This window comes from Chelonia mydas, chromosome 4 (assembly GCF_015237465.2).
Source record: "Chelonia mydas isolate rCheMyd1 chromosome 4, rCheMyd1.pri.v2, whole genome shotgun sequence".
NCBI lineage: Eukaryota > Metazoa > Chordata > Testudines > Cheloniidae > Chelonia > Chelonia mydas.
Window position 1 is genome coordinate 45,573,600 of NC_057852.1, and position 24,345 is coordinate 45,597,944.

Below are 24,345 nucleotides of genomic sequence, written 5' to 3' on the forward strand. Positions count from 1 at the left end.
GTATCTGTTATCCTCAAGCCATGCTGAGATAGATCCCTGCATCAGAACAAAGAAGGGGTAGGGAAGGCTCCTTAGACCATCTCTCGCCTCTTGTGCACCTCTGCAGGGCCAGACACAATCTGGCCCTTATGTATTTGTCAAGTATTTGTGACAGTTGCATGAGAGGTGGTAAGGAAGCTCTGCTCTCTTTCTTGATGCAGGACAAGAGAACAGATGAGAAAATTTTGTGCTTTGCCATATTTAAAAGTATTAAAATATAACAATATACAGTTTATGGGTACAATATATTTATATCTATATATGGCAAAATCTTATTCATCGTACTTATTTGAGTAGTTGAATTGAAGTCCAAAGGACTGTTCATGTTAGACAAACAGGTTCTGGCCCAATTGTGTATCTTATCTATATACTGTATACATATCCCATCTCTTAAATAGCAGATGCGAGAGCTCTGCTGGAATCCTTAGTCCTGAAGATCAGATGCTGGGTCAGCATTTTGTTCTTCCCTTCAAGTTTCTAATCTTAGCGAGAAAGGAATAGGAAGGGGAAAATGGTCTTTATAAATTGAGGCTAAAAGAGCAAAAGGATGGATTAGAGTTTTAAGTGGTACTGTGACTGTGTTAAACAGTGGTGGGGGGAACTCAAGTTCATTAGCTCTGCTTTCACTTTCATAGGACAAGACTCTGCAGGGACTAACATGAAGGATGTCAAGCATAAAAGGAGTAACTGGTGTTATCAAATAAAGAATGAAACGCAATAGGAAAAATAGACGGTGAAAAGGTTTTAGCAGATGCTGCTGCAGCATTACATCTCCCCTTAAAATTATAACAGAAATATGGAGAAAAGCCATATTTCTTCTTCCTGGCCTTGTTTCAGCTCAGAAGCAACAGTACATGGTGTGAAGTGGGATGAATGAAGCAACTGTATAAAATACTCATAGATTTGAATAGTTTAGATGCAATTTTAATAAGTATGGAATACACTCGATGTACACTTTGGGGCAGGGGCCATGTCTTCTTACTTGTTTGTATAGAGCCTAGCAAAATGGACCCGATGCTAACTGTATTCTCTGGGTACTACTTGAATAGAAATAAGTAGTAATTATACATTATTATTACACAGAAGGAAGAGAGAGGCCTTGAGTGTTATTGTGCCTGAGAAATTTTATTAAAACAAGATATTAATTAATCTCCTGATTGTGGATATGTCCTATAAAAGAGAGAGGGTGAAATCTTGTCCCCATTGAAGTCAATGACAAAACAGCTATTGACTTCAATAGGAGTAAGATTTTACCTATAACCTGGAGAACTGCTCAGTAGTGGGCTGAAAGATAATAGAGGGCTCTATTAGATCTGTCTCTTATTTTATTACTTCTTAACTCCTCTTTGATAAGTTAAGTAGACTTTGTATCAGCATAATTATTTTGGCTAGGGCGTGATTTTTTTTTAATTTATTTTTTACCAAAAATAGTTATATGGGTACAACCCCAAGTGTGGCTTACACTGGCATAGCTTATTTACCTTCCTGTGGGAGAATAGCTGTACTGGGTTATAAAACACCTTTGCACCAGTATAGTTGAAGTGGTACAGCTTGTGTATAGACAAGTCCTAAATCCATCACTGTAATGTGTTTTCCACACCACACGTCATGCTTGTAACTTCTTACAAATCTTTCTCTAATTTTTCAACATACTTCTTAAAGTGTGGACACTAGTACTGTTTCATCAATGCCATATATTTCTACTTAGTATTCCCCTGTTTATATATCCAAGGATTGTGTTAATCCTTTTTACCACAGCATCATACTGGGAGCTCATGTTCAGTTGGGTTTCTACAATGACTTCTAAGTTCTTTTCAGTCACTGCTTTCCAGGATATAGTCCATGATCCTGTAAGCACTGCCTACACTCTTTGTTCCTAGACATATGACCTTGTGTACAACACCAAGGTAAGTGCTAATGACTCCTAATATGCAAGTCAGAATTTAGATATTCATTGTTATATTTTTGTTTTACATAAAAAGGCAATGAACTAAGAAAGAGGGGACAAAGCAACCAGAAATCCAAGGAGAATGAGGCAGGATGGTTTTATTCTTCATCAACAGAAGGCAGAATACTTATTCAGAGTGATCACAAAGTCAAATTTTCTACTCTTTTTTTGAAACGGGTAGGAAGATGGGATCTGGTGGCTGAAAGTTATGATAGGATTACGTGATTTTAAAATAATGTTGTTATAGTTTGTCTATTGATTGATCAATTGTAAGGTTTTATACTACTGCCCATCACCACAGTATTTAAGCACCTTTTGTGTAATATTGACTGACAGTAACAAAGCCCCTAGTGAACTTAATGACTTCTTTCTTATTGGGTTATGAAAAGCTATGTTGTATGGTTTCTGTCTGTCTGTTTTGGGGGAGAGAGAGTGGTTGATGTGATAATGAGGGAAGAGTTTATCAAACAGGAAAGTATTACATTTCCTACAGGCAGTCACCCTTGTGTGAGGGTGCTACATGAGTGACAACTGGCACTGATTCTGCAAACTCTCAGGAGAGTAACTTTATGCATGCAAGTAGCCTAAATTATATCAGTGGGATACGGGTGCAGTTATGACATTATTCTCCTAAGTAAATGTTGGCAGAATTGGGCCTTAAGGTAGGCCTGGGATAATAAAGTTAGATAATAGGTTTACATTGGTATGTGAATGAAGCTAAACTACACATGTAAATAAAAAGCTGGGGGAAGAAAGCCCCATTCTAGGCTCCCAAACCTGAAGACTGCTAAGGCTGCTTTTCTGGGGAGGAAATAAATATACAAATAAAAACTTTATTTTTTGTTTTGTTTTCACAGTGAAAACATATTAACAAAAAAAAAGAGGATATTTTTGTAGTTCTGTGTATTTCAGAAAGTGTAACGAGTCCAGTTCTATAGGTGAATGGGTGGGTAGATGTATGATGTGCCTGGATAAATTGTTGATGAATAGCAGAGCAAATCCTTTGCTGAACTAAGGTGTGACATTCTGGCACACAGGGTAAAAGTATTGCCCTGGGGAGCTGCATTAATTTGTAATTATATATATATTGTAATTGTATTTACTGTCTTTGGAATTACTTTCCACAGACAGCTTTATTTCTGTATTTGAGATTATAATACATGTTCTCTATAGCATTATTCTTTCCTGGCTATACCCAGGAACTCTGTGTAAATGAAGAGAGTCCACTGTTTTCCCAGGGAAAATGAATTAATGGACCGAGGAAAAGCATTTTATACTAAAAACTATTTTCTGTTCTGCATTTAAATGCCTTCTTTTTCATAATGAAAACTTCGGCAAATAATTTGATACTGATTCAGAATACATTTTTTCTAAATTGTATTTAAAAATAACTAAATTTGAGCATCAAGACATTTTGGCCCTATTTTCACCTTTCTCTCCCCAGTCTCCAATGGAAAAGTTTGAGAAGCAGAAGGGTAAGATGGGGGACTAAGAATCGGAAGTCAATTCTAATCCTTGCTGTGACTATTACTCACTGTATGAACCTGGGCAAGTTATTTAACCTCTCTGCCTTGGTCTCCCCTTTAAAAAATAGAGCCCTGGCCATGGGGCTTGAATGGTGTGAGGCATTAATAAATTAACAGTTGTGAAATATTTTGAGATATTTGGAAAAAAGTCTTCATGAGTACACATTAAAAATAACAGTAGCAATACCTTGTGCAAACATGCATAAATAATTTCCAGACAGTAGGAATGGAATACAGGGCTGCTCTCAAGCAGTGAGTGACAATTTTGAATGAGTATGACTTCAAGCAACGGGTGAGTTCGACTGGAAACATTTCAGTGCAAAATATTCTTCATCACAAGAGGGAGATACTTCAGTAAAATCCATTCAGAAATGAAGGCGTCTCCTTGCAATTGTAAATGGAGCACGACCTCTCCAGTGAGGGCTGTGAAGAGTTAAATCAGACAGTTCCTAAGTGTTGTAGTCTCTCCTCTTCTCTTCCCCACCCTGTTTTTTCCCCTCTCTGCTCTCTCTCTCTCCTTCTAGTTTTGGCAGGGGATTAAAGTAGCTCCCCCCTGTGGCAGCAGTGACCCAGAAATGAGTTTGATTCACAGAGTCCTTCCTCCATAACAAGTAAAAACGTCAGTCTCTGTGTGTGTGTGTGTGTGTGTGTGTGTGAGAGAGAGAGAGAGAGAGAGAGAGAGTGAAGGGAGCCACAATCTGCTCCCACTTTCCAGTGCTTGTCTGAACTCATGAGGCAGCACAGACCCCTTCGCGCAGAGAAACTCCAACCTCACTGGCAACCATCGCGGCGGCAGCAGCAGCAGGTAACTGTGTCCAGATTCTGACTTTCCTCCTCGCCGCCGCCGCAGAGTGAGCTGGGGGAGCAGCCAGCACAGCCATATTTGATGGGTTTTTGTTGCTTTGCTTTGGAGTTCTCCAGAAGCAGCTAGAGAGCAATTTAATGCCGAAGGTCGCTGCCTAGTGGAAATAATATAGTACGTCATTAATATGGCGCCAAAAGATTTGCTTCTTGATATGGAGCGAGAGGAGGCAGTTGAGTTGCAGCTTCACTATCCCACAAGCAACTTGTGCATTGCTGGGGAGGGAGGGAGCGGTGGGAGGAGGAAATAGATGATTATTTTGCAGCTTTGAGAAACGATATGATGTAGGGAGTGTTGTGCTAGCTGGTTTTCATTTTGCTGCAGACTTTGCAGTGGCAAATAAGGCTCTTGCAGCTTTCAAGGTGCACCAGCTAAATTAACACAGTTTTGCACGTAGCCTTTTTTTATTTTATATGCATTTGACCTGGCTGTAGTTGTTTTTTTTTTTAAGGAGAGTGGGAAGGGGGTTACCCTGAATTAATCAATGCTGCATCAGCCGAGTTGAAAAGTAAAAAGCATGGTATCAACTTGGTAGACAGATGGCAATGGCAGAGCGCAGGTCCTTTTAGATATAGACCTCTAGACAGGGGGAGGGGTGGCCATGGCCAGTATCTGTCACTGTGTCACCCACATGTCCAAAATATCTATTGCATCAATTCAAGGGCGGCGAGGGTGTTAGTTTGTGTGCAGGCAGCTTTGCAATTATGTTCACCCAAATCATGGATTTTACTTGCAGTAGTTTTAAAAAATGCTGGGAAAGTATAAAACCGTTCACCGGTGAAATTCGGCAGAAGTTTCCTTTTGGAGTAGGAGAGCGTTGGCCAATTAGTCGTGAACTCGATGCGATTGTGATTTTAGGCACTAATGGGCATTTGTGGAGGAAGTGTAGGGGTTTAGTATTTTGCCACAGACCCATTTATTTTCACTCGAGTGCAAGTGTACAGTAGCTCCTGCTGGAGAGCAAGTTGTAACAGCCTGGACGTGCACGTGTTGGGAGAGTGTGAGTGTATGGAGGGAAGGGCTGTGTGTGTGTGTGTCTAAGTAGGGAGGAGGCGGGGGGTGGTGGTTTGGCTGCTCGGGCTCTGCTGGGTGGCAGCAGATTCTCTCGGTGCCCAGCGCTGCTGCTGGTGAGAATGATGAATGCGGGCAAGGGCTGGAATGGGGACCCGCGATTCAGTCCCGCCGGAACGGTCTCGTTTGCTGCAGAGATTCGACACCCCGCTAGCGTCGTCCCCCCCCGCGGGAAGGAGGCGGGATTTGCCTCATCGGGCTCCTCTGTGCTGGGTCTGGGAGGGGGAAGGGGCTACTGCAAGCAGGTGCACGGCGGCTGCAAGAGCGGCCAGGAGGCTTCTGAACTTCTCCATTCAGTGCGATCCTTCCCAGTTCCACCACCCCATTCCCGTGGAGGGCTGGCGAGTTCAAATCCACGCGGGGGTTCATTGCACAAGCAAACACGTGCGGGTGTTTGATACCAACTTCTACAAGCCATTTTCATTCATTCAGGCAGAGATCGGGGGCTAGATTCTGCCCACAACTACCCCGTGCAGTCGCATTCAGACGGGGGTGCCCCTTGAATAACCCCGATTCTGTTATGTGCACTGAAGAATTAGATCTTTGGGGTGGGACGTTAATTTCCCAAATACTACGGTGATGGATACTATTACTATGCATTAAAATAAATAACAGGACAATTCATAATAAGTAGTATAACCATAGTAAATACAATTGCAATGAATTGCAATGGCTGTTACCGATGAAGCTCTTAAATCTCCCAGACGATATTGAAATGCATATGTAGTTGTAAGGATATACTAATGAAATCAAGAGGGTGGTACAAAATGTCTGTGAGATTGTACAGGTGTAAAGGAAGATTTTTGGCTCTTAATAGCTCTCCCTCTCCCTTTAGCAAGGCCTTGACAAGGAAATGGGTCTAGGTTATGGTGTTTTCAAATAACCGCCTCATTGCGATCTAACGGGCCATCCTTGGCGTCCCCAGAGTGCAGCGCTGGCGATTATTCCAGTTGCTTTGAAATTAGACAAAGCCGCCCTGCTCCTGCTGCTAGTATCCCTGGACTCTGCTCATTGCATGCTCAGATTTTGCAGATTTTCAAGCTTTGGGTCTTGCTTTTTTCCCCCTTCAGTATTCCTTAGCAGTTTATGGTGCGGATTTTATTATTCTGGGGGAGGTTGGTGGTAGAGGGTGGTGTGTGTTTGTTTGCACCGCCTGGTGGATGGTTTCCTGTGACAAGAGGTGATACACAGTTTCCAGAACTGTCTGGCAGTGGGAGGAGAGACCGACAGAAAACAAGCTCAAGTCTCAGTGCTGCTGCGAGTCAATCCTAGTCTAAACCGTCCCCCACCTCACCCTCCCCAGACATTGCAACATGGAGAGCGGGGGGTGGAGATGGGGGGGGGGGGGTTGCATGGCTGTAGCAATGGTATGGATTTGGGAAACAGGGAGCTGAGCTCGGGGCATCAAGTTTGATTTGCAGCTGAGGCTGAGCGGATTGGTGCATCTGGTTGGAGGGGAGGAGCAGAGGGAGAGGGACAGGAGGGGGTGGGGGAGATCTGCTCAGTTTCAAACGGAGACAGACAGGGAAGGTGCGGATGAGATGGGATTTTTGCCTGCTGTGTACGAAGGTGCCATAATCGCTAGAAGGGTTTAGTCCGGCGACAGCAGCGCTGCGTGCGGGGGGGTAATACTTTCTTCCCGGCTTCTCCACCTCCCTTCCCAGTCTTTGTTTGTGTCTGATGCCTCCGTCCGGACCTCACTGTACGAGCCGCCTCCGCGGCGAACCCTCGGCCCCAGAATTGCTAAGGCTAGCGATAAACGAGCCCTGTGTTGTGTGGATCGGGAAAGCTGGGTGGGTTTAGGAGACATGACTTTACCTCTTAGCAGCTTGCTGCCCCAGCATGCTAGGAACTCCGGGTGGGAACGTATATTTGAACCAGAAAGATCTGAAAAATAAAGGATGAGGTTTTAAGAATACAAGCAGCAAAATTGCTTCATTACCAGAAAAGCAGACTTTAAACATGGCCTTAAAATGAGCCTTCCAAATAAGGAAGCCTTCCTGTAACTAAGACAGGTCTAGATTTGCAGTCCACTATCCCAGCAGTGAATATCTGTTTTGATCACACATGCAAATTATTAAAGTTATTAAATTATTTTTTGACAGTTATTTAGCTTTCAGGAGCTCTGATTTTGGGAACTAAGGTGTCAGTGTAGGAGGTTTTGGAACAAATTGATAAACAAGTAATAAGTCACCAGAGCAGATAGAATTCACCCCAGAGTTCTGAAGAAATTTAAATATGAAATTGCAGAACTATTAACTGTGGGATGTAACCTATTGCTTAAATCAGCCTCTGCATTAGTGGTTTTTTTTAAAGATTCCAGAAGTGATCCTGGCAATTAGTCCAGTAAGCCTAACTTCCGTACCAGGCAAATTGGTTGAAATTATAGTAAAGAATAGAATTATCAGACACATAGATGAACACAGTATATTGGTTAGGAGTCAACACGGCTTTTGTAAATGGTGAGGCACGATTTCTCATCTATTAGAATTTTTTGAAGGTATAAACAAGCATTGTGTGGACAAGGGTGATTCAGTTGATGTACCTGGACTTTTAAAAATACTGACAAGATATTACACCAAAGGTTCTTATGCAAACTAAGCAGTCATGGGATAAGATGGAAGGTCTTCTCATGGATCAGTATCTGGTTTAAAAATAGGAAACAAAAAAGGGTAGGAATATTAATAGTCAGTTTTCACAATACAGTAGAGAGAGGTAAATAATGGGGTACCCCAAAGATTTGTATTTCTATCTGTGTTCTTCAACATACTCATTAATGAATTGGAAAAGAGTGGATGAATAGCGAGGTGTCAAAATTTGCAGATGATGCAAAATTACTCAAGATAGCTAAGTTCAAAGCTAACTGCAAAGAGTTGCAAAAGGATTTCACGAAACTGGGTGACTGGGCAATAACATGGCAGATTTATATGCAGGTCTGTGTAGCTTGAATGCTTGTATCTCTCACCAACAGAATAAAAGATTTTACCTCCCCCGCCTTATCTCTTGTAAAATTGCAGATGAAATTCACTGCTGATAAATGCAAAGTAATGCACATTGGAAAAAATAATCCCAATGAGAGATACAGAATGATTGGGTGGTAGCACTCAAGATCTTGGCGTCATTGTGGATAGCTTTCTGAAAACATCCGATCAGCGTGCAGCAGCTGCCCAAATCACACAAAAATGTTAGGAATCATTAGGAAAGAGATAATAAAACAGAAAACATTGTAAAGCCACTGTATAAATCTGTGGTACACTCACACATTGAATACTGTGTGAAGTTATGGTTGCCCCGTCTCAAAAGAGGTTTATTGGAAATGGTAAAGATACAGAGAAGAGCAACAAAAATGATTAGGGGGATTGAAACAGCTTTCATAAGAGGAGACATGAATAAGGGCTGAGATTGTTCAACTTAGAAAAGAGATGACTGAGGGGGGAATATGAATGGTGTGGAGAAAGTGAATAGGGAAGTGTTGTTTACCTCTTCACGTAACACAAAAACCAGGGGTCACCTGATGAAATAAATAGGCTGCAAGCTTAAAACAAACATAAGGAAGTACTTCTTCACACAGTGCACTATCAACCTGTGGAACTCGTCGCCAGGGGTTGTAAAGGTCAAAGCTGTAATGGGGTTCAAAAAAGAATTAAATACATTCATGGAGGATAGGCCCATCAATGCTTATTAGCCAAGATGGTCAGGGATGCAGTCCCATGCTCTGGGTGTTCCTGAATCTCACTGCCAGAAGCTGGGCCTGGACGACAGGATGCATTAATTGATAATTGCCCAGTTTTGTTCATTCGTTCATTGTCTCTGAAGCATCTGGCAGTGGCCACTCTCAGAAGACAGTATGCTGGGGTAGATGGACCATTGGTCTGAGCTAGTATGGCCTTTCTTATGGGAGTTAACATACCTATGATTAATTTTCCTCTGCAGGCCCTTTCCTTTTAGGTAGTAATTTTTATTCTAATAAAATTAATCTGATGCCAGCAAGCAGAGACTATGCTGGATTTTCAGTTCTGTCACTCATCAAATAATAATGGGCCATGCCTTGACACAAATGACTAGTTTATGCAGCCACATGAAAGTTTTAAACATAGAAACTTTGGGTAGTCGTTACATTAGAAGTTATGGTAATCGAATAGCAACAGGTGTTTTCCTTTTATTTTCAATTTTAACTTTTATTTTAAATAAAAGATGATTACTATCACACCCATTCCCAAAGAAAGAGATTTAACTGTAATTTGGATTAACTCTTTTGCAAGTAATTGTTCTCTTTTTTTAAATAAACATGTTTGCAAGCCCTTTACTAAACTTTACTAAATATTATACTAAAATATGTTTGGTATGATTCTGTTTCTAGAGATTCTCACACTCAGTGGGATATTCTGTTCAGACAGTAAGGGGTGTGCATTTTAGTGACAGGATTCTCCATCCAGAGGCAGATTTCCTCCCACTGCCTGTTTTAAGCTGTGGTTCATACATGTGTCTACAGTGAAATAATAAAAAACACATAGCTGCAAATTTCCCTTCTAGCTTCTCTGTTTTCATTTCTAGATCACAGGAATATTAAAAAAAAATGCATCCTCTGCCCAGTGGTTTTCCCATATGCTCAGTGCTGCCTCTTTACACTGCTGCTACCTGCTAGAATTGGCCCAGTTAACAGCTCACTTTAGATTGAAGCAGTCAAATAAATCTAATGGGTGAGGGGTAAGTTAAATTAATAGGTAGGGTCCAATTTCTCATTCCTCTATACCCTGAGTAGTCATTTACACCAGTGCAAAGGCAATGTAAAATGCTACCAAAACCAGAATGGTAGCATATTGCACTCACTTTGCAGTGTGAGTACACAAGTGGTAAGGCAATGATAATTGACTTGATAAATTAAAGCAGAATTTGGCTCTATCCTGTTGTGGATTTTGAATAGCTCTACTGAAGTCAATGGAAATACTCCAGATTCATATGGCAAGATTCATACTTCAGATTTGGCCCATATATTTCCTATGCAAGTTTGTGAGGGCTTGTTCTCCACATATCCAGTCTCTGTGGCCTTTCTACTGCAGAAATGCCCAATATCCCTTTAAAGATAGAATGCTAGCTCAAGTTATATTTCTTGTGTGCATGAAAAAGGGGGATAGCAGAGTATTTTAAACTTGATCAAGATGAGTTCTAAAGTATCAGCATGGATTTTATTGGGATAATATTACTTTTGATTTGGGTTTATACCTCTTTTCACATATCTGTCTTTAATATATAAAGCACAATGTTTTCTGGGTGGTATTTGTTGGTGACGGAAACTAGAAAAGCTGTTTAAGGGATATAGTAATTGGAGACAAATGTCTTCATCTAACATTCAGTTGATTAAGACTAGATTATTCTTTGCTTCCCATTTATACAAAAGTGTTTGAAGTGATCTCTTGTGTGGTGATGATAATTAGGTCTTAGTGTAGTCAGTATCATTGCAATTAGTCTGTTACTTTCAAGAAAAGCTAATTTTTGAGTCTGTGTTCAGGGTGTACATCTGTCATAATTCTGCTTTCTTTCCTTACTGTCTCTGCAGCTGTGCAATGCAGTTTATTACAGTGACACACATTTAACGCTGTTATAGTTAATGGTCTAGAGTTTGAATTATAAACTCTGTTTACGCAGAGGTTCATAAAATCATTAAAAAATTCTCTGGTGGGAAATCTGATATATAAAAACTTTGACCTGAGGATGCTCATTTAATTTTTTTTATAATCATTATAAAAATCTTTCTGTTTAGTCATTAAAATAATAGCAGTTTGCCGCTTTTAAATGACACCTTCTTCCCCAGCCTACCCATCACATAGAAAGAACTTCAGGTCAGATTCAACAACCAAAAAAGAAAAAATACATGGAGTTTTGTTACCAGGCAATTGAAGCACGAAAAATTCTATTTAGAGTGTGTGTACATTTTGTGCCATTTTTTACATGACATTGTCTGGGCTTCTGTTCTGAGGAAACTAGATTGCCTACTTGAAAAAGAAATGGGGTCAGATTTTGTCCTCAGTTCTATATCTGTGCAATCCTGATATCGGCCTTTAGTTTAATTTTTTTGTCCCTTCTTTCCTTGTCTAAATTAGTCTCTTATAGCGCTAAGAAAAGCAAAGCCCATCAATGTATATTATTGATAAGAACAGAGGATTTGCCATACTGTATCTCACTGTAGGTTCAGATCCAGTACTTTGCATCTGTCAATGGATCACTCTGAGGCAGGCCAGAAATTCGGTGTCTTTACTGCACCTAGCCAGTTGTGTAGCGAAGTACTGGGGATGGATATTATTACCTGACACCTGCAAAGATTTGGAAGTATGAAATGATTCTGAAGTAGGACATTGTATTTGATTACCAATTAGTCATTTATTTGCATCATATTTTACAGATATTTCTGTTAAATAAGGATTGTCACTATGTCATAGACACTAATGGCTCAGAAGCCGCCTCACAGACTATTAAACATTATGCATTTTAAAATGGTCTGAATAGTATTCAGCACTTACCCAGTGCTTTACATCTTCAAAGCAGTGTACTTAACTAATGAATTAAAGACAGATTATAGTTCATAGGGCCAGTGCAGTGAAAGAGATGTGACCGGTGGTGGTAGGTATGTCTCTGTAGGCAATAATGCTTCCTGGGCTCTGGGGTAGAGCAGAGAGCAGCAGCACTTGTTGTACCCTGTGCATGTGTAGTGTCTGTCATCCAGCTCCCAGTACTGCCCTGATGTGACTAGTCAGTTTGCAGGTGGTGGGAAGTCATAGGGTCATGACCTCTACCCCATCCAGACAGGCCCTCGCTGCTGTGTGCAGCACTTAGAGAAACACTGATTGTCCCAACACCCCTTGTGATCCAGGAGCGCAAGCAGCAGAGTCATGGCTGCCTCGAGCAAAACTGTGCTTTTAGGGCTCCCCAGTCTCCACTTCCTTCTACACCATACTTGCAAATGGGCGGCTGTAATAAAGCTGTTAGTAGACATAGGTATTGGCATACTATGGATGGATGGAAAGAAAAGGAGTACTTGTGGCACCTTAGAGACTAACAGTCTCACTTCCAGGAAAGATGGTTGATCTTTAATGTTAAAAGTATGTCACTGGAAAGTAAGCCACAACCTACATTGTTAAAGGAATGCTAAATGTTTGACTTAAAGATACAAAAGTTAGGAGAGTTCTAAAGTTCTAGACTGACATATGGATCAAGCCTTTGTGCTTATTTATCATGCATGATGTGTAAGAATGTTCTAAGACTTACGCAGTATCAGGTCACAACAAAATAAGGACAAAGTGTGAACTATAATTCTGAATTACTTTGTTTTGAAGGTCTAATAAATGAGATTTCTGTCTTACTGTAAAAGTGAGCTGCACTAACAATTTAAATATTTATAATATTCAACTATTCTGAGCCAAATTCTATTCTTATTAACATCAGTGGAAATCTGGAATAACTTTGTTATCACTGGAATTCCTGCTATTTACACCAGCATAACTGAGGACAAATTTGTCTTACAGGGAACATATATTTTAGAGTGATTACTGCACTTTATTTCATTAGTGCCAAGTAGATTTTTGCTTTGGTTTTTCAATAGCTGGGATCGTGCTGGGTTGAATACTGTGTGGCCAAATGCTCATTCACAGATGGGCGAGAACTCAGGAAAAGCTGGAGTAGAATGGTTGTAAGACTGAAATTATATTTGCTACCTTATCCAAAGTTCTTGGTTAGTCTCCTTGCTCTTGGCCAGAGGCTGTCTAGTATTTCAGTCCAAGCTGGATAGAAATATTGTTCTCATTTCTTGTCTGAAAGAAATCGAAATAGTAGTTTGTACTATGTATGCTTGGAATCTGCTCTGATCGGCACCTGAGCGTCACAATGTACATAAAATGCTATTTGCAATTTCTGTGTATATAATAATTGTGGACCAAATGCGAAAAAGTCTGAGATGGACCAACAGAGATGTCTAGGGCTATGAGTATGCAGCTTAGATATTTGTATTTTATTTTTTCATTGTTTCTCTCAGTGCCCTCTTTACTTGAATCATAGGAAATATTTTCACCGTAAGAAAATTTTACATTGGTATTGTTAAATTTCTTTAAATTGCAAGTAGAATTTGTGGCTTGGGAGGAGGTGTAAGTTGGGGCACAGGTGTATTTCATCCTCGTGAGTAGGCTTAGTCCTGAAGCTCATAGATTCCCTGGGTATGTTTTCCAAGCCTTTTTTTGGGATTTGAATCTGAATTTTGCAAATGAGCTTTCTTTATTATGGGTCATACCAAATCCTGGATCTGTAATCTTTAAACTTAATCCAAATCTATATCCAAACTTTGTGGCTGCTGCCTGACTCATGTATTTTGATCTTGATATTTGTATCTGTTTATTAAATGCATAAAGTTCTAGTTTATTCTAAAACTGTTGATTCAGAAAGAATTTAATAATATAATTGTGGGAGATTGTGTAACTGATTGTTATTCTTTCACCTCTGAATGTATGTTGCCCTCTGAAATAGTTATGAAAAGTCATGATGAAATGAGCTACAGTACAGACCCGTTTACGTGCGGATGTCAGGCGTCAAGCTTTCACCACCGCGTGTTAACGGATCGCGGATTAAGAGGGCCATACTGAAAAATGTGTCTATGATTCACTTAGAAAAAGACGCCGTTATTTCTGCTTTTTCTGACTCGCATTTTTTTCTTTCTTATGAAGTCTGTCATTCACCGCAGATGAATGATTTCGATATTTTCTGCATTTTGCTCTTCCATAAATCTTACAACAGTTTCTACAGCACTAAGGGCTTCTGTGGGCGAAAATTTGACCTTTTCAACGACATCCTTGCCATCACTTTTGTGGTCCGATGTAGCCTAGCAGCCCGTTAATATTTCTTCCTCGGACAGAAATTCTGAAGTCGGGCCATCTTCATCCATCTTTAGCCACTCAGTAATGATTTCCGGTGACATATACAAACTAAAATCTTTTATCATTTGAAAGAGAAGTTTACCTTTATCCTCTTTTGACTGTGTGCGTGTTAGAAGGACGTCGTCTTCCGAAAATCCTTCAAAGTCTGGCTCTGAATCAGTGCCACTGCTGGAGTTTTCCGAATCTGAGCCGTCTTTGACAGAAAAGACATCACCGAGAGCCTTCATCCAGCAGTTTTCAATGGACTTTTGTTTTACTCCGTCCCAAGCTTTTTTAACTAAATAAATAATTTCCTTCATGTTTAACTGTTTCAGGAATTCGGAAATGCCTGAAGATGTGCATGACACGGTTGCTGAAATCAGCTCCTGTCCATAATTGTTCTTAAAATTCTGAATAATGCCCTGGTCTAAAGGTTGAATTTTTGATGTTGTGTTGAATGGTAGGTATAGCACTCAAATTGTTCCATCACTCGATACCAGTGATTCGGCTGGAGGATGGGCTGGACAATTTTCAAGTAGCAAAAGTGCTTTGGCTTCGAGTTTCTTCAATTGCAGATGCTTATGAACAGCTGGAACAAAGCTGTTGTGGAACCAGTTGTTGAAAATGTGTCTCGTCATCCAAGCACTTTTGCTGTTAGTGTATATTACTGGCAGTTTGGCTCTATTGAGGTGATTAAAGCAGCAAGGGTTATGAAAGCGGCCAACGAGAAGAGGGGCAAGCTTATGGCTGCCCGTCTTATTACTACAAAAAAGACGAGTCACACGATCTTTTATCTTTTTAAATCCAGCTGTTTTCTGTGTCTTGTAACTCTGTAAGGCTAAAGTCTTATCAGGTAGCAGTTTTGAAAATAAAGCTGTTTCATCACAATTATAAAGTTCTTCATGGTAGTCTTCATTTTGTAAAATAGATTTTTAACTTGGCGGAAACGTGTTCGCGGCCGATTCATTGGCTGATTGGCTTTCTCCAGTAATCGATACCTGCGCTGTGCCATGGCGCTTTTTAAAATGACTTATAAACCCCTTGCTGGCTTGGAATGACTCATCCCCTATTAAATTTCCAAATTTTGTCATTTGGGCTTGAAGAATTGGCCCACTTAGCGGCATTCCTTTCAGCCTTTCCTGAGCAAACCCCACGCGCATGGCTTTGTCTATGGTGAGTTTTGCTGAATAGCACACACGTTTTTGCTTAAGCCCCGCAACAGAATCAATATTTTGTACAAAGCCATTCAGTTTAGATTAATTTTTTAGCCATCCTCAAAGAGTAGATTCAGTAGTCCCAGTATCTTTTGAAACTTTGGCCTGGGTTTCTCCGCTATTTATTCGATCTATTACAGCTGGCTTTTGGTTTCATATTAACTTTTAGTGGACAAACATTTTAACATAAAACCACTGTGCCATCTCCAAGACAGCCATATTCACTCTAATGTCTGATACAGAAAGTCACTTTGGGTTAGATAAATCAATCTTACTGATTTTACATAACAAGTTTGCATATACTTGTGCCACAAAGGAGGAAAATCCGCCAATGCATCAACCCTTATTATTGTACCAGGTTTCCTGGAGAAGTAAAAGATAATTGTGGCTTTCATTACTCAAGATCTTTCAACGATGATAAAATGGGAGTTAATTAAGCAAAAAACCCTTACCCTTTCTGTATATGAGTAATTTTGCTTGAGAAGGTATTAGTCCCAATAAAACCATACAATCAGCAGGTTTTGGTCAAGACTTCCCTCTTTTCAAGTGGGAATTGTTCTTACAAAAGTTGAAAGCACTAAAGTATTGTTTTACTACAATTAGACATATTTGTTTCTCTGAACCTGGTTATGTATTGAAGCTGTTTCTTCCACTGGCCCCTACAGCATGGAGCTGTTTTGCTGAAAGGTTCTTAAGAAATCCCAGTTTATATGAGAACACCAGGTTTAGATTTTCTGCACCAAGTAAGAATCGAAAACCTTAGGCATCTGATTTCTGAATCTGCCCCTAGAAGGTATGCATTGGCATTTTGCTGCTAATGCATCACTCAGTTCTCATTGTCACTACAGTTGATACATGACAAATGAAGACTCATGGAATTTGATGTACACCCTAGAATATTTGTCACTTTAACTCATGGTGAACATGCTTTGCTACACTTGTCATGTCATGTTTCCGCTTTTTAACTTCAGTTTTTATGGGCTTTTACATGTCGATGTTCAACAGCTATTGAAGACCTTAAAGAAAATTTAATTTAGAATTATTCCACATAATAAAACATTAGAACATATCACCTCTGCTTGGGGTATTGGGGTTAAGATACACAACCTTTCACCTCTAAGTCAGTAGGTTCAAGGGCAGCTCAGCTTGATAGTTACTGAAAGTCATTGCCATCCAGCAGTTTCCTAGCAGCCTCTGTATGACAAGTTGGGGGGTCTGTCTAGCTCCTCCGGAACAGGCATGCTGTATCAAAGAAGCCAGCATAACAATTGGTATTAGGCCAGGGAGGGTAATAAAAGCATGCTTGGGAGGAGGGAACTGTTCTGTCATCACAGAGGTGGTTTCTTCTAGAGCAGTGGTTCTCAAACTTTTTTTTTCGCAGACCACTTGAAAATTGCTGAGGGTCTCGGTGGACCACATAATGATCTTTCCAAATGTAGTTTGTACCATTAGCTAACTATTGTAAAGCGTTTGGATAAAAGCGCTATATATAAAAAAGTAATAACATTTTTTTGTTCTACAAATAAAAGCACACAACTCATATTTTAATATCAGTAGTCTTACCTTTCTAATGCAATGGATGTGCCCTCTCTCCCCTGCCACGGCAGCCCCCGCGCTGGAGCTGGGAAGGAGGGGGGTTTCTCCTCCGCCATGGCAGCCCCCAAGCTGGGGCTGGGAAGGAGGGGGGTTTCTCGCGCCGCCACGGCAGCCCCCAAGCTGGGGCTGGGAAGGAGGGCCGTCTCTCCCTGGCCGCTGCATTCCTGCACGTCTCAAATTTCCCTCACCCCCTCTTCTCACCCCATTGCCCCCTCCCACCTACCTCCTATTTCCCCCAGGGCCACCACTTCACCTTACATGTGCATCATCTCCAGGGTCCAGGTAGCTAATTAGTGGAGCCACGCCTGCACCTCCACTAACTAGGTGGGTGGCCCTTCATTCTCTTGTGTGCGACCACCCAGGCGCGCACCTCAGAGGGAACTATCCGCAGACCACCTGAATGGAGTTTGGGTCCACAGACCATAGTTTAAGAACCTATGTTCCAGAGCATGGTTGACGCACATTAGCTGGTTAGTGAAGGGAAGCCTGCATTGCTGCTCAGTGCTCTGTGGATAAATGGAAGACTTTTTTCTCCAGTGCTGTTAGGCTGGCACCTTCCATCAGGACTGAAATTGCTTTAAAAGCATATCAGCCAATGTACATATTTACAGAGGCAATACTACTATAATTTTATTGCTTATCTAGAGCCACAGTGGGGTGGAGGAAAATCTAACCAGTGAGAGTACTTTTACTGTAGGGTTCACCTATTGTAGACTTCTGAAAACACAAAAATACGCTTTTGCTTCTTGAGATGAATGTGACCACAGAACTGTCATCACACCTCCTTAAATCACGTTTTCACCTGCCCATATGATATATGTCTAGTTACTCATCATTTGGATGTTTACTGTTTATATTTTAAATGCTATTTAAAGCTGTTTTTTTTCATTTGTGTGCTATAAATCCTGGAATGTCATCTGAAACACAACTTGATGGTTGTGTATTATCTTGGGTTAAGTGCTGTCTCATTTCTTTACAGGCCACCAGCTGTTTCCCGTTGAGATCATGAAACGAGGTCGGCTTCCTAGCAGCAGTGAGGATTCTGATGACAATGGCAGTAAGTGCTCCTTTGTTGTGGTTGGAGTGCACTAGGTTATGAGTTTGTTGAAACCATATTTTAATGTAATATTTTACATAACAGAGGTATTTTGCATAGCAGCTGGGTCACAGAAAGCTGGAGAACACAAATATTAGGAAACTGTTCTAAAAATATTTTCAGAATAGGTGAGCTGTAGATAACAGGATCCCCCAAGACTTGCTGTTGATTATAGAGTGTTTGATAATAAGGTGAAACAATTTTTTTAAAGGTCCTTTGTGGTGCAAGCAATACAGCTTATCATTAAAAGAACAGAATTAGCACATCAGTGCCAGAATGTCAATCATTGTGCTTAATATGTGGTCCTAGTAACTCACTAGATCCTCTATTCCATGGCTTTCTGGTGGCTGGAGCTACTTGCAAGAATGTTTTGTAAACTGACTAGGTTTATGAACTTCCAGAGATGGACCATTATGGTCGCTTCTTGCCTGGAAACAAGGAGAATCCTGACTACACTTAGAGGACATGGGGATATGTCCAGCATAAAAGGGTGTTTCTTACAGCCAGTCAGAAAACAAAGCCCAGCTGTGTATATACATACAGAGATTACCTAGGAAAAAACAGATGTGGAAGTGCAGTGAGCAGGTTTGGGGCCACTGCATCATGGACGCTGAAGCCTCTCAGGATGACAGGTCAGAGGTTTTATCATTATGTCACACATCATCTCAGATCTTATGGGAAATTCTTGATTTGAGGTCTACAGATGAGCATAATGCATATGTTGGATTTGTGTCTCAAACTACGAAGTAATTTTAGACAATAGTAAAGAAAAGCTAGAATGAAGCCAAGTGAAGCCTGGAAAGAAAGTGCAACAAAAGCAAGAGAGGAAGGAAGTGGTATATACTTGAAATAATAATTTGGAGAAAATATTAATAAAATCTGACAGGTATTTATCAAATAATTTAACAAATACATTTTGAATTATTTGACAAGACCTACTACTAAGTTATACTTTATTATTACATAGAAAGGTGATAATCAATTTGTTAGTTAACACTGTGTAATAAATAGTACACAACTACTTTTTTCCTTTAACTCACAGCGGGCATAAAAACACAGGTATTTTTTATCCTAGCTAGCCGTTTTAGACCTCTGACTAGCATGTATCAGATTCTTGTTCAAAAAATGAGTATGATTATTAGAAAAACACAACTTCATTTTTGAAGAGATGGATATTCCAATATATAAAGCAGTGATATAATGAAATAACAGATGAGTGAACTTGTTCTACTGAATTTCAGACCCAGTCAACTGTCACAGTTTGAAACTTCAACTCAAAGATTATCTAGTTCAGATTCTACTTTAAAAGGTCCATGATACAAAGAGCAGAAAGGGGTCAGAGTAAAAACCAGATGAAGATATAAGGTGAAAATGGCACAATGATCAAAGTGAAATACAAGGAGACTGTAAAAAAGGGAGTTTGGGGGTGGACGGAGGGAGATGAAAATACACTGTATATAGAATTTTGAGGGTTACTTTCTATTCTCTATAGAAAGATATGTTTGCTTCTTTTTCATCTAATCTTCTTTGGAAGGATTTAAGTTGTTTTAACATAATGCCAAAACACTTGTTCCCGAATCCAAAAATAGCTTAATAGATTTTTCAAACTCTCCAACTCCATGAGGTTCTCCCAGCTTTATTAAGGGGCCAAATCCCAAGAGCCCTTACTGTTTATCTACTCCTTATTCAGGCAAACTCCCAGTAAAGTCCGGTTTTTCTTTTTTCACCTTCTCCACTCCTTTTTTCACACACTGATTTCCATAGCAGTTTGCCTATGTAAGGGTTAAGTTGTAGGTCCTGATATTAGGTCTACATAGGCAGACCCCCACTATTGTCAGTGAGATTCCACATGGGTGCAGGAGTCCACCTACATAGCTCCTGCTGCAGGATCAGGGCCTAAAAGCCTGATTCAAAGTCCGCTGAAGTCAGTGGAAAGTCTCCCAATAACTTTCTGTTGGATTTTGTTTAAGCTTTAATTAAAGACCTCAGGATCTGGCCTAATAATGCTTTGCACATATATAGTGTCTTTTGTCCCAGATGACATGTACCCATGTAGACCAGATTAGAACCAGGATAATGCCTTTGACAACTGCATAAATTACAAAGCTGGAGAATACAAATATCTTGTTTGATTTGCCCGAACAAGAATCTTAGCACAATTCCTTTCCCATTGGCTGCTCGGTTTTCCATGACTCTCTTAATTAATATAGTAAGCATCACAAGCAGTAGTAAATGTTTGAAGAATCATAGTTCTAGGCCTTGTTCTCCAAGTTGTAAATTTGCCAGTGAGTGGGATAAGAGATCTTACTCTCTCTGCTTCACCTTCTCATGCTTTCTTCTCTTTGGTCAGATTATTAATATCTATTGTTATTATCTTAATTTCCAGAGTCAGACACATAATTATTTTATCAGCAATCTCTTTGATCCGCTTCACTAGCAGTACTTGCGACAAGCATTTATTCTGCAGTTTAGCTAGAGCCTCCCTGTGTGATAAAGCACTAGATAGAGAATTCTCTGAACTTTTGCCTCCTCGTTTTTGTTGAAAGATTTCAAGCTTTTTACAAACCATTTTTCTCCTCAAAGACTTCAGAAGCACAAGACAATTAAATCTACTATTCTAAGCACTTCAAACAGCTGTCTTCTAATTGAAAAATTAAAATTTTAATCAACACTTAGTTGGAATCCTCTTGCCTAACATCTGCTTCTCATCAGAGTCACTCGTGCCTCTTGACCTCCCGTGAGCTTAGTGCACTCATGCCACATTGAATAGTGCAGAACTACAGCTTTAGAGTTTGACATTGCTGTTACTGAACTAATTGGCAGAATTACCACTGGGATTAATGGGTAGGATTGGGCCCCCAACTGTTAAACCCACAACCAAAGGATGAATAGTCTTTCAAGAGACAACTCAATGGGAAAGTGTGGCCAGGCATTTTGGCTTCAGTATGAGCCTGACTGTGTATAATTTGGGGCTAACTTGTCCACTGATGACCCCTTAGTGGCTGACCCTAACTTGTCCACTAATGCCTGCCCTAATAGTTTTTACCTTAAAGGGAATAGGTGCTTTGTTTTCCTGAGAGCAGAAGCCTACATATTCACAAGGCGATAATAATAATAATAATAATAATAATTAATAAAAAACAAGCATTTGTCTCTCATTAAGACTTAAATGTAAAGGTAGAGTTTGTGTTTTAATATTTTTCTTATTTTAAAAATCAACAGACTATGGTGCAATTATTTGCATTTAGCTTAATACATGGAAGCAAGGCTATGAGTTCAGATTTTGTATAAATGCATTCTCAGAGAATGGGAAACATAATACCAGGTACTGTTTGAGTGACAGGGAAACTATAACCCTGTGACTAGGGCCCTGCCAAATTCACGGCCATTAAAAATGCATCATGGACTGTGAAATCTGGTCTTGTGTGTGCTTTTACCCTATACTATACAGATTTCATGGGAGAGACGGGTGTTTCTTCTGCACTGCTGCTGGCAATGGCTCTGTCTTCAGAGCTGGGCTCCCAGCCAGCAGCCACTGCTCTTTAGCTGCCCAGCACCACCGCAAGCAGCAGCAGCGCAGAAGTAAGGGTAGCAATACTGCAACCCTCCCCCTACAATAAGTTTGCAGCCCCCTCACAATTCCTTTTTGGGTCAGGACCCCTACAATTATAACATCGTGAAATTTCAGATTTAAATAGCTGAAATAATGAAATTTACAATTTTAAAAATCCTATGTCCATGAAATTGACCAAAATGGACCATGAATTTGGTAGAGCCCTACCTATATATAAGGTCTGGATGCAAACACAACCCGAAACACATTTTCTTAAATCCAAGTTCCCTTTCTCATGCTTCTGCTGCTGGAGGATTTGCTAATCCATCAACCTCACCTCAATTGGCACACCATTACAATCATAATAATAATTGTAGTGACATATTATGATGTGATGATCCTTGGCGATGAAAAAACACACTCATCATCAAAACATAAAAAACAACAGCCTCCCCTCTCTAATCAATGTCTATGTTGCACAAAAATAAAATATTATCAGTAACTGTCCAATTACTCCTCTTGAACCATATGATCCCTGTGGTGTGTTTACAGCAATTTCACACAATTACACTATGTGCGGCACTAAAATCGTGAACGTACACTATCCACATTAAGTTAATGCAGGTTCCCTCCTGTTCTCCCCTCTCTCAGCAGTATACATCTGAATATTTTATTACCTTTGACAATGCACACTTGACCTTGCATATGCACATATCTCATTTTGTGCCACTCCTCTAAAAGTGTGGCGAACTCATGGATCCCATGGGATATTTCATACTCACAAGGCCCACTTTAGTTCTTTCCTGTTGTGAAGTCATTCCACTGCAGTAATTTCTGAAATTTTATTTGCAAATGTTGTTGTAGACAGAGCTCTCTGTCAACTCTGTGAAGCTCAAAAGCTTGTCCCTTCCACCAAAAGAAGTTGGTCCAATGAAAGATATTACCTCACCTACCTTGTGTCTCTGAAGTTTTATTGTTAGATTCATTGCAGATTTTCAATGTCTGTCTGAGTACCTTCTGTATTTGCGTCCATATCACTATGCGATCTTGTCAGATCTTACAGCCTAAACAAAATTGAGTATGCTCAGTATTTGAATAGAAGCCTTGTAAGGAAAACTCACAAGAGGCAGCAATGATGAATAAGGATATGATTATGTCACGGCAGTTACTGTTGCCATGAAACCATGAATTTTGCCATTTATATGGACCCTGCTGCCACACATTAACAGTCTGTTTGCTTTGATCAGTTGTGATGCATTAACAATTCATTAATTTGCTGAGATCTAGTCCTCTTTGAAACAGGGCTAGATTAAAGTGAACTAACAAACTGTTAATATGCGGCAGCAGGGTCTACAGTAAGAGTCCATTCATTTGCTTTGATTAGTTACTGTGCATTAAAAGTGCCTTCATTTTGATCAGCTGCTGCACATTAACAGTTTGTTCATTTAATTTGATCTAGTCCTGTTTCAAAGAGGAATATTAGACCAAAGTGAATTAACCAGCAATGTCCACAGGGTTGCTGTGACTGCCATGTGAAATATCTATTTTTTGCCGTGATTGTGCCACGAATTTTGTTTATTTTTACCATGACAAAGTTGTATCCATAGTGATGGCTGATTCAGTATATGTTTCTTGTCCTTCTCAAGTGTACTGAGCTGATACCCAAGCACACTGCATAAAGGCAGTATGCTCCTAAAGATGCTGTCTTTCAGATTACTGTTTATTATGTTATCGTGCCCAAAAGCATATTAGGCACTTCTAAGAAGGCATATTCCTTGTCCTATACATCTTCAGATAAGATGTGAAACTCTGTGGAAGATGAACACATTGAAGCTGTTAACGGCGAGCACTCTACAGTATACACTATCTAATCTGGAAGCAAAATTGGAGGCACATTCAGCAGAGGTTGTCACTGCAGAAAGACAGGCCATTAAAGCTGAAAGTCAGGTAGAAACACAAAAGATTCAAAGGATTTAGAGCTAATACCTAATTAACACCAGACCTGGGATCTCAATGAGGAGTTCTTTTGCTTTGGAGAAGCAAGCTGAAATGCAGTGTAACCAGAATTGCACTCTAATATCATTGTCCTGGTCATCCCTATAGGTAACCTGACATAGTAGAATCCAAGGTAAACAATACTGATTTACTTAATATAGGTTTTGATCAAGAGTCGATGTGTATCCTAACTTCCCTGTGAAGAATCCGTCTGAAGAACGTGGCTACTACTAATGGATATTTGGTCGTTGTAATGAATTATCTGGAAAGGAACAGAAACAAATATGTTGTCAGATGACAAAAGGAGATTTTGTTTGAGATGCAGAGAATCCCTTTCCCCCATATGGAGGGCCTATAACTCAGGCAAAGTGAAGAGTTTTCCAACTCTGAAGATGTGCTTGTGGCCATTTTATACCCAACCAAACTGTATGGATAAAATGTCCAAAACTGAACTGTAATTACAGGTATCTTAATTTCTGAGGGCACAATTTGAGATCTCCAAGGCCCGATTTTCAGAACTGTGCACAACTGCCATTGACATCCCATGA

General features: G+C 40.1%; 1 protein-coding gene across 5 annotated transcripts in view; it reads left to right on the top strand.

The window, feature by feature from the left end:
- JADE1 (jade family PHD finger 1) overlaps positions 1-24,345 on the top strand; it is a 99,210-nt gene that overhangs the window by 35,016 nt on the left and 39,849 nt on the right. For 2 of the 5 annotated variants that reach the window (XM_037897200.2, XM_043545561.1), the window contains exons 1-2: positions 4,172-4,318; positions 18,133-18,210. In XM_037897200.2, the coding sequence (XP_037753128.1) occupies positions 18,159-18,210 (52 nt within the window). In that variant the 5' untranslated portion in view covers positions 4,172-4,318; positions 18,133-18,158. Of the gene's footprint in view, positions 1-4,171; positions 4,319-7,052; positions 7,072-18,132; positions 18,211-24,345 lie in introns of those variants that run through there. The other 3 variants (XM_043545560.1, XM_037897201.2, XM_037897202.2) reach the window with 2 other exon arrangements.